General features: G+C 35.9%; 2 protein-coding genes across 3 annotated transcripts; one reads left to right on the forward strand and one right to left on the reverse strand.

The window, feature by feature from the left end:
• The first annotated feature begins 2,076 nt into the window (after positions 1–2,076).
• LOC145070614 (calmodulin-binding transcription activator 4-like) lies at positions 2,077–6,836 on the forward strand. 2 transcript variants are annotated; one of them, XM_079017570.1, is made up of 11 exons: positions 2,077–2,498; positions 2,854–2,979; positions 3,071–3,186; positions 3,258–3,346; positions 3,428–3,473; positions 3,564–3,996; positions 4,098–4,315; positions 4,411–5,018; positions 5,537–6,068; positions 6,169–6,453; positions 6,585–6,836. In XM_079017570.1, the coding sequence occupies exons 1-11, from the start codon at positions 2,486–2,488 to the stop codon at positions 6,648–6,650; spliced, it is 2,532 nt and encodes an 843-aa protein (XP_078873696.1). In that variant the 5' UTR covers positions 2,077–2,485; the 3' UTR covers positions 6,651–6,836. The 2 variants fall into 2 exon arrangements, with proteins under 2 accessions (XP_078873696.1, XP_078873695.1); XM_079017569.1 differs by having other exon boundaries at positions 2,079–2,498; positions 3,564–4,011.
• A 124-nt stretch (positions 6,837–6,960) lies between these two features.
• On the reverse strand, positions 6,961–12,767 carry HK3 (histidine kinase 3). Its single transcript, XM_079017568.1, has 11 exons — positions 11,522–12,767; positions 11,074–11,340; positions 10,811–10,980; positions 10,529–10,741; positions 10,172–10,358; positions 10,039–10,090; positions 9,713–9,942; positions 9,166–9,264; positions 7,905–8,920; positions 7,503–7,809; positions 6,961–7,390 (listed from the first exon to the last, which is right to left on the reverse strand). The coding sequence occupies exons 1-10, from the start codon at positions 11,990–11,992 to the stop codon at positions 7,590–7,592; spliced, it is 2,925 nt and encodes a 974-aa protein (XP_078873694.1). The 5' UTR covers positions 11,993–12,767; the 3' UTR covers positions 6,961–7,390; positions 7,503–7,589.
• Positions 12,768–14,092: the final 1,325 nt, after the last annotated feature.

Raw genomic sequence — 14,092 nt, forward strand, 5'->3', positions numbered from 1 at the left:
ATGAATCTTTTCTGAATTTCACACTAAAAAACTAACTACATTTTTCCTTTCCTTGTTTTCACTCTACCGGATTAGGGTAAACATAAACAATATCATAAAACAAGTAATGCCTACATAATAGGAGAGTTAGTGTAACTCGCCTCCTTGAACTTGAAAATCAGCTAGCATGAGCAAGATGGATCCTTTCCTTTCTGAGAACCTATACAACAATCATAACATTATTTAGCTTGTGCTTTGTTGTATTACTCTTACAAAACTTATGTATATATTTTCTTATTTTCTTTTTGATTGTAGTGCTCTTTTGGGATCTGTTTTCTTACCTTTCAACCCATTCTTAAATTTCGATAAAATAATGTTGGTAAAGATCCCTCTTTTATCTTTTCAGAAATATAAAGATCTCGTTCTAATGATTTTTGGTTGATTTTATATTAAATGTACAAGTTAGTAACTTTAAGTTGTCACATTCTGGACCACTCAACATTATTGGAATTAACTGTACCAATCTACTAAGAACTTTATCAAACCCTTTATATGTGGGAAACTATACATCCATATCTAACTATAGGCTTTGGAATTTTGGCATTTGGAGTTCTGATGAATTTATTATGATTTTTGAAGAGAATGCATGAAATATGTGACAGCATGGATCAAACTGAGAAGATTGCCAATTTTACCCCTCGAGGATGTGAAATTTCGAAATGTGAATCAAAGTTTGAAGAAACTAGACACAATAATATTTCCAGAAAAATAAGTCTCATGATTTTTAGGTGTTCCTACTGACTTGCACGAATTTTAGAAGTTGGAGGACAGATTTGGGAAAATTGATCATAATAGCATTTAAATCACTTTTGGTGTTCTATTAAGTACTTAATGGTTAAGCCTTAAGTTTATCACTTTTATCATGATTGTTGGTTACTCATTAGGATATTGAGATGTGAAATTCAATTTAACCTAAGGAACTTAATGTTTGGCTTAATGAGGGTTCAAAGTTAAGGATTTTCACATAAAATGCCACTTTTACACTTATTAGGTTCTTTCAGACAATATGACAAACACCTTATGTGCATGAAATCCTACAGTGACCAGCAACTCTCTAATAGACTCCAATCCAACCCCTAGAGCTTCCTATTTTCATTTATCATTGACACCAACAACTAGTATAAAGAAGAAACGATTCATGTTGATAAATGGAACGATGTTAGATTTCACAATATCATGAATCTAACTCATAATTCGATCAGATCCATTGTTTTCCTGATCATAGTACAAATCAAACTAGAATGTGCTAATGAGAGAGAGAGTGTGTGTGTAGTGATAGTACCTTCGGAAGATCAGATTGTTTATCATACCACCACTTGCTATTCAACTCCCAAAATCGAAATCACGCAGTCATCTCCCCAGTTTTACCTCCGGCGCGACAACATTTCATTCCGGTGGACATTTCTCCAGATTCTTGATCTGTATCGTGGAGACCGCAAACCAGATCTGGTGCATTCAACTTCAAATCCAAATCTGAAGAAACTAGGTATGATAGGTGGTTTAGATGAGACGAGGAGATGAAGCAGATTCCTAAAGAGCGGAGAAACGACGCTTTTAGCAGTGGTCCGACATTTAGATGGCCGACGGCAGAGATATAGCAATTACGGCGGCTATCCGGTGCTCTTAATGGTGGTCCGGTGAAATTAAAAAGATGTACTAATGTATACTGGTGGGGTGGTGTTGGAATAGGTAGTTTTTATTTGTTTATAGTAAGATTTAAAGTAGTGGGTTAAAATTGTTCTCAAATGTTCTCACGGAAAAATGTTCTCATTGAAACATAACTCTCTCTCTCTCTATCTATCTATCTATATATATATATATATATATATATATATATATATATATATATATATATATATATATATATATATATATATATATATATATATATATATATATAAAATGTGACCCGTGCACTAATTTATATTATTTGTTATTATTTCAGGACAAAAAAGTTAAACAGTTGCATTTAAATTCTTTGTTTATATTTTCCAAGGAAAATAGTTAATTAGTAGTCGACTTGACTTCATGTATGTCGACCAAAAAAAATGAATTTACTTATAAAATTCAACAAAAAATTACTATTTTAAATGATGAAACCGTAACTCCGTTCCGGCGTTGCTACCTGGTCATTTCGCCGGGCTTTCGTGCCTCCGTCGTACCACCACCAACCACCTCTTCTGGATTCTAATCAACAAATACTATGTGTATTTGTGTATTTGTTTGTGCTTTTGTGCCAGTGTCAATCGTGGTCGTTATCTGACGTTTTCAACTTTAATACTCTGTCGGAAGCAGCGATCTTAGGTCCTCCGTCGTCATCAGATCTCTTTCCGGTGTACTCTCTGCAGTTGTCTAGTGTTACACCAACTTACTCCGAAGCTTGGTATTTACTTGACGAATTAGAATCTCTGACTCTCTTCTTTTCTGTCCTTCGAAGTGTATAGGAATGATGACGTCAGGTGAGATTTTGATTTCCCCAATTTAGTTAAAAGGATTTTCATCTGCGTAACTTGTTGAATGCTGCTTGTATGAATAAGCTTCATGAATGGAGCTTACATTCGTACGCTGAGTCGTTGAAAATTATGTGAATGTAATTGATTTAGTTTATCCACTGTTGAACGCATTAAATGGTATCACATCCTTAATCACCTTAATCACACGCAATTAGAATTTAGAACACATAATTTGTTAATGTATTTATCGTAGAGTTGTTGATGCTAATATGTACCAATCAGTCTTTGGGATGTATGAATAGGAAGCAGTTTTCCTGACTTTTTGAGGTTCTACATCTTGCTTTTTTGATACAATTCCCAGGGTATAACATCAGGGATCTTGTTGGAGAAGCACATATCCGGTGGTTAAAGCCGGGGGAGGTGCTCTTCATACTGCAGAATTTTGAGGAAAAGCAGCTTACCCATGCGCCCCCTGAAAAGCCACCCAGTAATTAATGCTCTTCATTTTTACTTTTGTGCAAGTGATATGTGAGTTTTATATATAATTCGATTGAATGGCAATGGCAATGCTTGTACAGGTGGCTCCTTGTTTCTCTTTAACAAGAGGGTGCTTAGGTTTTTCCGTAAAGATGGTCATAATTGGAGGAGAAAAAAGGATGGAAGAACTGTTGGGGAAGCCCATGAACGTCTAAAGGTTTTTTCTATTCATTTCTTTTCCTTCTCATGCATGCTTATAATCATTTCTGATTCAATTTTTTTGTATAGGTTGGAAATGTTGAAGCTCTAAATTGCTATTATGCACATGGTGAGCATAATCCAAGCTTCCAAAGGCGTAGTTATTGGATGTTGGATCCGTGAGTGTCTTTCCCTTATACCAACTTAGACTTAGTTTTAACTTTTAACAGAAAATTATAAGATTGATCTTATGGTTACAGGTTAATGGACCACATTGTACTTGTTCATTACAGAGATATAACCAAGGTAAGTCTTTCTACTGACCAATAAATACATAATATACATGTTATACTTATAGACATATAAAATAAGAGTTGCTATTATTATAATTTGCAGACTGGGAATAGTGGTGGATCAATTTCAACATTGTCTACAGGATCTTCTTCACTTATTCAGAGTCCTGATTCATATGCAACTCCATTAAGTCGATCTGGTGGTGGTTTTAGTCAGAGCACCTCTAGTCCAAGTTCTGTAGAAGTCAGTTCAGATGTGGTTACCATGTCAAATGGGACAAGTCCCTTGAGTCTGATAGAAGGAACTGATAACTTTGAAATTGATGTGGCGTTGAGAAGAATAGAAGAACAGTTGAGTTTGGGTGAAGAGAATTTGAAAGATCTGAGTTTATATTACAGCGAGAATGAGATTTCAAATGATTCAGGATTTTCAATTGACGACCAGGATTATGGTGATGTTTCTATTACAAATAATCAACAAACTTTAATTTGGGATGATGTCATAGAATATGGTGGGAATCCAGTTGAAGAGAAAGGTGCAAATAATAACCGTAAGTCTAGTATTTTATCCATTATGTTTTTATTTTTATATAGGCATCGAGCTTTGAATATGTAACAACTCGATTCTCATCTGCAGCATCTCTACCACAAGAAATTGAAGATTTCAAATTTCCTGCATATACCCCTGATAGAAATTTATCCGACAGATACCCAGATTTTTACTCAACATTTTTTGACCAAGGACAGACGGAAATGCCCCTGGAATCAAATTTAGGCTTAAGCATTTCACAAGAGCAGAAATTTAATATTCGTGATATAGCACCTGAATCGGGATCTGCCTCTGAGTCAACAAAGGTAATATTTTTTGATTAATCTCGTTCCATGATGCAATGAATATCAAATATCTCTTTCCATAATAGTATTTTTTTTTAATTAATTATAATACACAGGTGCTCATCATTGGGAAATTCACATGTGATAGTGATACATACAAAAACAAATGGTACTGTATGTTTGGTGAGACTGAAGTCCCAATTGAGATTATGCAAGAGGGAGTCCTTTGTTGCTATGCTCCTCCTTTGCCACCTGGAAAAGTTACTGTTTGTATTACATCTGGCAATCGAGAATCAATCAGTGAAACCCGTGAATTCGAATACCTTGAAAAACATAGAGGAGGCAAAAAATGTTGGAGAAGTTTAGAAGAATTATTATTACTTGTGAGATTTGTTCAAATGTTATTATCTGAGAAAGAAGGTGGTGAAGAAGTAGAAGAGTCGTGGTCTCAACTGATAGAGGGTGTTTTAGATGGAAGTTTGGCGTCATATGATGCAATTGATTGTCTTCTTGAAGAACTTCTAAAAGAGAAGTTAAAACAATGGCTTTCTTCTTCTTCTTCTTCTTGTGGATTGTTGTCTAAAAGAGAACAAGGGATTATACATATGGTTTCTGGATTGGGCTTTGGATGGGCCTTGACCCCGATTCTTAACTCTGGAGTTGGTGTCAACTTTCGTGACATTAATGGCTGGACAGCGCTTCACTGGGCTGCTCGATTTGGAAGGTATGTCTTGCGCTTATCCTTATCTTTATATAAATGATAAATGAAATGAAATAAGTCATTATATTTCATAATTCTTGTTTGGTTGGAATTTTTATATCATTTGTAAATACTAATACTAAATATATACCAGGTATAAATATTTAACTATAACTCTCTAATTGTGAATTTATTATTTACGATACTAAAAAGGTAAAACATTAGAAAATCTCATGAAAACCCAAATATGATTATAATAACAAAAAATATTTTATAAAAATATAATTTAATTAAAATCATGAAGCTGTGAAAAAAATCTGTCGCTAAAAATTGGTTTAAATTACTAACTGACCAACATGGGAGGCGTCTTTGGGGAATTGTTACAAAATAACCACCCCTTTTTCGAGATTAATTCAATTTGAAAAAAAAAATCCTATTATTTTGCAAAATTATTAATATTTGTTAGAATTTTGCAAATGAGACATTGTAGTGGGGTGGGGGACCATTCATAAAATAATCTGTTGTGAGTTGAAATTCAACAGGGAAAAAATGGTGGCTGAACTGGTAGCTTCGGGTGCTTTTACCGGAGCAGTAACGGATCCCAGTCATGAAGACCCAAAGGGTAAAACGCCGGCTTCAATAGCCGCAACATCTGGACACAAAGGACTTGCGGGTTACCTCTCAGAGGTCTCACTAACCACCCACCCATCCCTACAAACTCAAATATCTCATAATATCCAACCACAAACAACATCACTAAATCCAAATAATATCTCAAACGAAGATCTTTCACTTACCGACACATTAGCTGCTGTTAGAAATGCAACACAAGCTGCTGCATGTATACAGTCCGCTTTCAGGGCACATTCCTTCAGAAAAAGACAGCAAAAGGAATCATTCCAACTCGAAGAAGAAGATGAGTATGGAATACTTCCAAGTCACATTGAAACCCTTTCGACTTTTCTCAAAAATGGAAATGACTATAACGCCGCGTTATCCATTCAGAAGAAATACCGTGGCTGGAAAGGGCGTAAGGATTTCCTTGCACTTCGCCAAAAAGTTGTCAAAATACAGGTGCATTTGCATTATTATGTTATGTATCATATACTTTTATTTTTATTTCTCATTTATCATTTTACAAGTTTTTTGTGTTTGGGTGTGTGTGTGTGTCTAGGCTCATGTGCGGGGTCATCAGGTGAGGAAAAACTATATGGTTTTCTGTTGGGCGGTTGGGGTTGTTGAGAAAGTTGTGCTGAGGTGGCGCCGCAAAGGAGTGGGGTTGCGTGGATTTAAACAAGGGGGCGATGAAACTGAAGACGAAGATATTGTGAAGGCGTTTAGGAAAGAGAAAGTGGATGTTTCTATCGATGAAGCGGTTTCTAGGGTGCTTTCCATGGTGGACTCTCAACAGGCCCGTCAGCAATATCGCCGCATGCTTCTTAAATACCGCCAAGCAAAGGTGGGCCCCTCTCTCTCTCTCTCTCTCTCTATATATATATATATATATATATATATATATATATATATATAAACCAGCATGGGACTAGTTTTGTACTCCTTTCTTATTGGTATTGTTCGTCAATGTTACAGGCTGAACGCGAAGGTTTAGAGAGCCAAGGAGGGTCGACTTCTCAAAATGATGTAATGAATACGTGATCCGAGGAGTTGAATCAGTATATGTATAATCGATGGTGAATTGGTCTAACTAATTTCTAGTGTTACGATTGAGGTTGTGTATATAAACATGTGGTTTAATTTGCTTTTGGTTTTGGTGTGGGGTTGTGTAACTAATGGCAACATAAATAGTTTTCTCTAAATCAATTATATGCGAGTCGTTATTCACTTCGATGATAGAATTAAGCACGTGGCGAAGTGACAAATCATCCGACTATATGATGCCATCATCATCAATGAGGGAATCTATTTACATACAATGACCACAAAAAACATTACATACTATTCCAAATTCAAAAAGACAACCGAATTCGCTCGCATATTTATTTACACAAATTTACCAAAGTTGTATCAAATAAACTTTTGGCGTCCTAAAACCACCTTCAACCTGAAACTTGTACTCCATACGTATATATTACTACTAAATACATGTAACCGTATTTATTTTCAACTTACAACAAATATATACCACAATACATTCATTCCTTTCTTCTTTCCTTCCTTCACCCTCTCTTGTGGGGATGCCATATGACTAATTCAAACTCTACAACAACAACAGGAGTCCATGAGTTGACCACACAAAGTCAACCACCAAATAGATCAAAACAACGTGGAGGAAAATGAATTGGTTTCTGTATCTAACTTGCTCTACAAAACATACAAATCTCCACCAATAAATGACTTCCATATGTACACACTATATCGTCACCACATCTAGTTTCCTGAAATACAAAATTCAATAAAATTCAATCTACAAACCATCATGTTTAGATGTAAATCATGGAAAACTGAAATATAACAAGATCAAATCTTGATGATGATTACGAAACTTACCTTCGTGAAGAATTTGAACCCCGTTTCCAAAACAACTCAAAAAACAGGCACACGTTAATTTTGTGTGTGGGGTTGAGGTTCATCCAACTATAGGAAAAATCTAGAAACTTCTTGATAAAGTTGATTGGCTTCAAATGGCTTAGAAACATAGCCATCCATTCCAGAGATAATGCATTGTTCATGTGTAGCTTGAATCACATCAGCAGTCATAGCCAAAATCGGGACATGCCACTTGGATATATTCCCGTTTTGCATACGATTATTCATGTTGTATTCCACCTCCCGAATCATTCTTGTTGCTTCAAACCTGCAACCAAAATAGAATGCTATAAGTAACAATAAATCTATAGTAATAAACAAATAAACAAAAAAAAAAGTAAATTGCAATATATATTATATTACCCATCCATTTCCGGCATTTGAATATCCATGAAACAAGCATCAAAGGAATGAGGCGGTTCTAGCAGCGAGATAGCCTTCCTCCCGCTATCAGCACACACCACCTCCGCCCCATACTTCTTCAACGCCCCTGCCGCCACCCGCAGGTTGACATTATTATCATCCACCACCAATATTTTCCGACCAACCAACAGCTTTGACAAAGACACTTTCGGGACCTCCCCGTTTCTCACACTGCTTCCGCTGCCCATCGCCCGCTGTAACGCCGCCGCCAACATGCTCACCCGCAACGGCTTCGTGATCACCGGGAGCCCGGTTTTCCGGGACCCACCGATTGAATTCGTTAACAGAAACATCTTCGCCGGAATCTTGTGGTTTAAAGTTATTGTTCTTGAATCTTGATCCAAAACATCCTCTTCGATTAAAAAAATTACTTTACTTGTGTTTGTGGACACCGAGTTGTTGATCAAACTCGGGATGATTTCTACTTTCATTCCTAACCGTTGGATGTGATATCTTGATACCTCCGCCCGTACGGGTCTCGGGTCGACAATGATCGCTTTCATGCCATGAAACTCTGATTTTGACTGGCCGTTGACTTTTGGGATGCTATCGAACCCGAAAACAGCGGTGAAGGTGAAAGTGGACCCGATCTTCGGGATGCTATGGAACCCGATCTCACCGTTCATTAAGTTGACTAAACACTTGCTGATGCTTAACCCGATTCCGGTTCCTCCATGTATACGGGAAATGGAGGGGCCCACTTGCATAAATGGAGTAAAGATCCGAGGTTGGGCTTCGGTTGGGATTCCGATGCCGGTGTCCTCGACTGATACGATCAAAGTAATGGAATCGGATATTCCCATTGCGGGTCTGAACCCCTCCCAGCTTCGGTTTCTATCGGCTACAGGCAGTCCACTCAATGTGTCTTTTTTTGATGGTTCGGTTTCTACTCCTATCGACTCCATTACTTCTTCAACACGATGCACTGTTACAAAGATGTGCCCTTTCTCCGTGAACTGCATATTAAAACCACAATTACTCATCTCATAAATCAAAATTAATATAGATTATAACAAAAATATTTTTTTTTTCAATTTTTATACATTGATTTTTTCATAGAATTTGTTGTTTGTGGCGGGGACCATTCATTATTCAAAAAGCAATTTTGCAGCAAAAACTAATTTTGTTGTGAAATATGTGGTAATTTGTCCCCCCACTTTGGTCATTGTTGTGATTTTCTCTTTAACAAAATGCATCCTACCTTAATAGAATTCCCCATGAGATTTGTGATGATTTGACGAAATCGCCCTGGATCACCGATCAAAGTTTCCGGAACCTTATCGGATATGTAAACCGCCAACTACGAGTAGCCCAAAATAGAAAATGAGTCAAATATTGTTTTAAACGATTAAAATAGGGTTAATCTCATGAAAGACCTTATATTTGGTGTCTTTTCCGGATTAAACATGAACTTTTGTTTTTTTCTTGAAAAAGACCTTGCATTTTTTCATTTTTTTTATCCAACCCTTTTAGTCATTTTTTTTCCGAAAAAAACTTGTAAAATGCGTGGGTTTTCAGGAAAAAATAAAAAGTTGAGGGCCTTTTCAGAAATAGTCTGAAAGTTGAGGGGCTGCTGGGAAAATAAGACGAGGTTGAGGGTTTTTCGGAACAAATGAAAATATGTCTTTTTCAGGAAAAAAAAATAAACTTGAGGTTTAATCCGGAAAAGAACACTAAATACAAGGTCTTTTATGAGATTAACCAATTAAAATATGTGGAAGAAAATATAAAATATAAAAAATGCTGACCTCGATTCCCTTTTCTTGAGACTTGCCTGAAAACAATGACAAAACATCATCCAATATAGCTCGAAGATCGAAGCAGACAGCCTCAAGCTCCAGTTTACCAGATTCAATTTTGGCTTGATCAAGAACCGCATTTATGAGTGAAACAAGAGCTTTTCCACTTGCTTGAGCTGTTCTAACATAATCTTGTTGTGTTACATCAAGAACAGTATCCATCAGCATATCCAACATCCCTAATTTCCAAACAAGAAAAACCATTTACTTAAATTTATGGGCTTCTTTTCCTTATACAGAATTTGTTTTTTGTGAAATATATAACTTAAACTTACCAAGAACACCGTTCATTGGAGTTCTAATCTCATGGGAAACAGTAGCGAGAAACTACAAGAATGAAATTTAAAACCTTTGTTAATCACATGAGTAAAAATTCGAAGAAAAAAAAAAACGGCTGAATGAAAATACCTGTGATTTTGCCACGTCAGCAGCCTCAGCGCGTATTTTGAGCTCTGACATCTCGTGATAATCATCTTCAACTTTGGCTATTCTATTTAAAGTTGCATGAAAGATATGTCCAACAAGTAATGTGATCACAATGATTCCAAAAGCAGTTGATATTGCCAAGATTTGCCATGGTGGTTTTTGTTTGAATCTGTATGACCAAAAAGAAAACATCAATTTCTCGGATCACACTTTATGTTAATTCTATTTACTTTCTAAATGCACATTATACTATAAGAATCCTAACCCATTACATAAGTGTAATTTCATAATTTATGCTTTCAAAATTCTATTTTGTTGAGTTTTAATGTGATAAATCACCTGCAACGCATCTCATGCTTTCTTGAGGGGTCACCAAAGTTGAGAGGACTAACATGTTGCAAACCAGTGTCTAAAACATTGGTGCCATACATACTAATAGGATTCGATATATTAGTCGTATCAAAAACATTCACATAAATTGTTTGCTTGCTTGCAAGTTGTTGAAGTAACTTCTCCACCAATGATTCGATATCAAAAACTCCACCAAGATACCTGTTTTTTAATAAACAAGATTCAGTCGAGATCTCATGAAATTTTTGTCATAAATTTGATAAAAATTACCCATCAGTTGCTTCGATTCTTTCCTCTGGTGTCGCGTTAGAGGGAAGATCACGTTTATAAACCGCAAAAGTCAAAATAACTCCAAGTCGGTTTGACTTTATAAGATCCAAAGGGGCTGTGAGGACACCTTTTCCTAATGCCCTTGCACGCAAAACATTTTCACGATCTTCCTGTAAATAAAATAAAACAAAAACATTAATTATACTGTACAATTTTTTTTTTTGTTTTCATGATGACATGTATATATATATATATATATATACCTTGCCAGACATCATATCAAGAGAAATGACATGAGCAACAGTATCTTGTGCAAAGATAACAGGGGCATATTCTTGTTGAATGGGTGATGGCTCCAATTCTTCAGGGTTATACTCGTCTTTATTAACTGGGGTCATCTTTTTTATGCTCCATCCGTGTTGCTTCTCAAATTCTTCTCTTTCTGAATGAAGCACTCTAACTGCATACGCCACCCCACTTGTAAGTGGCCTCTCAAAAGCAGTTCTTTCCGTGTACCTTGCAAACGTATCCTGTTGTGTAATCATACATATGGTGTTTGATTAAAACTGTCTAATTACAAAACCCTAATTCCAGTAAAAGATGGGATTACGGGAGAATTAAGCAATAAAAATGAGAATTTTTCACTTATTATGCGTATGCCTAATAATATGTATATGTATATGTATATGGAGTAACGAATAATAAAGGTACCTGATCAATTGCTGAAGGGTTTTTACCATGGTGAAAAGTTGAGATCAAAATCGACATAGCTTGAACATGATTCATGCTGACATTGAACTGATCTTGAAGCATTCTAGCTCTTTCATCGCACATATTCGCTAATGTTTCTTTCCTCTTTTCCATAGCTTGAGATCTCAGATACCAAAAGAGCCACAACGAAAGAATTGTACCAAATACAAACCATAAGATCAAGAGCTTCCTCAACCATGCTTTTCTAACTTCCCTTGAACCAATATATTGATAGTAGTGATGATGGATCTTGCAAGCGTTCCCTGAAAAGATCTCAAGAAATTTCATCCAAATCTTCACACCACTTTTAGGCTTCATCTCTATACAATTAGTGAAACGATTCACCGAGATCACTGATAGAAACGAGCAGCATAGCATCAAAAGAAGGTGTCCCACTTTTAAGCCAAATCCAATTAGATGGATAAAACTCATCCACAGAAGTAACTCAAAGAGAAAAAGTTAAGTTCCCAAACAGTATATGTATAAATATGAACAGGGTTCCACTTATAACAGCTGGTTTGAGAAGAATATATACATAAACTAAACTAAAATATTGGAGAACAATAAAAAGGAAAAACCTTCTATCAAATCTTTATAAACTGTCCAATCAAAGGATCCAACATGAAAGGAAAAAAAAAAGTTCAAACTTGGAAGAGCAAGATTTCACCACCAATCTCTAAACTCAAAATACGGGTGATGATTCTATCTTATCCGAACCCTAAATTCCTCCGAATTTTATAAGAATACAGTAGGTGTTCAGAGCGAAAAGGTTCACATACAAAGAGAATCAAGGAATAGACCAAAATTCGAAAGGGGGAATATGGATTATGTTATCATGTTCTACTAACTACTATAAACCCAGATGGAGGAATCAACCGAAAGAAAGATTCTTAAAAGTCTACTTATTCAAAACCAAGAAAAAAGAAGCCTGATGAGAAAAGAGGGTTAAACCCTAATTAATGAACTGGGGTTGGTATAATTATGAGCTAAAAACCAAGGAACGTGAGTAATTATTTGAAGGGGGTTTTACTCTAAGATCTCGAGTGAGTAATCAATGAATGCCGGAAGAAAATGATCGAAGGAATGGAGAGAGAGAGAGAGAGAGAGAGAGAGAGAGAGAGAGAGAGAGTTGTAAAGCATCTGTAAAAGCAAAGATGAGAAGAATATGGTTGTAAAAATGTCCTTGGCATAGCCCATTATCTCTATCCTTACTTCCAATCTCCATCCACCCTCTAAAACAAATTATTATGCTTTTAGTCAAAATATTTTGTTATGTTAAGAGTTAGTTTACTACAGAAACGGCCCCTCTGATTTAATAAATTCGTTCTTATCTTTATAAAACGACATCATGTATCTTCATAATTTTTAAAACTTATATCGGTCCTTAGTCTATTAAATCGATTTTACTTATTTACCGTTGACTATTTTTCTCTTATATTATTTTTTATTATTTTTATCTCTTATTTTACATGAGTAATTAAATTACAAAACTAATAAAATCTTATCATCACTTCACCTCATCTAGATCTCAATTTGATTGTCCGCGCCTCTCATATATATCATGTGAGCATCATCATCGACACCATCAACATTATATCTCATCCTCCGTTTGTCATCATCTTTTCCTTCTGCCCTTCAGCTATTGTATTTCCCATATACATAGAGAAACATCTTTGTTTTATCATCTATGCTTCATCATAGGTGAACAATATAAGGAAATCAACCATAAATCATAGGTGGCTTCCATATCCTCGGCATCGAAGGGTCAAAAGTGTCATCACACTTGGATTCCCTCATGGAGGAATGTGTTGGTGATTTTATATCACTAATTTATTAAGTGTAATAGGGTTAATTTGTTGATCAATGTCACTTTGACAATTATCGAACAAATTAGTATGGTGTGGAGTGCACATTTGTTTGAGTTTGTCATTGTTGAAAGTATAGTGCTATTTAGGGGCGAAGCCCCTAAACTAACAGGGGAGTTCAGGGGTCTGAGGGCAACGCCCCTGGGAGCGGGGTCCAAGGGGCGGCAGCCCCTAGCAGGGTCCAAGGGGGCTCTGCCCCTGGCTAGGGTTATATAAGTTATCTTACTATATAAAAAATGTCTCAGAAATCCGTATTTTTTGTAAAAACATCCAGTTTTGTGATCCATTTATAGACCCGGTTTTATGTTAGTTTTTGACGGGTAATATGACCGTTTTTGGACAGTAAGTTGTTTTCCTGTAACTACCATATGGCAGTTTTAGGACAGGAAATTAGTTTCTGTTATATGATCAATTTCGGATTCATTTTGGGTACATATTTCATAACATCTTCTTCATTTTCCATTCTAGAAAAACAGTGAGTTTCATCCGATTAGAGATTTTGAGTGTACCCTCGAAATGCTTTAATCTGAAAGTGTTTCACAACTCTCACTTATCCAAGTTTATCTATATCCCGTTTTCTAACAGAATGTACATTCCTTTCTTCTTTAAGATCAGTTTCATCACCTCGGATTGGGGTTTGCTTCATGTTGGTGCATATGACATAAAC

The sequence above is a fragment of the Lactuca serriola genome, chromosome 8 (assembly GCF_051521515.1).
Source record: "Lactuca serriola cultivar US96UC23 chromosome 8, Lser_US96UC23_V15, whole genome shotgun sequence".
Lineage (NCBI taxonomy): Eukaryota > Viridiplantae > Streptophyta > Magnoliopsida > Asterales > Asteraceae > Lactuca > Lactuca serriola.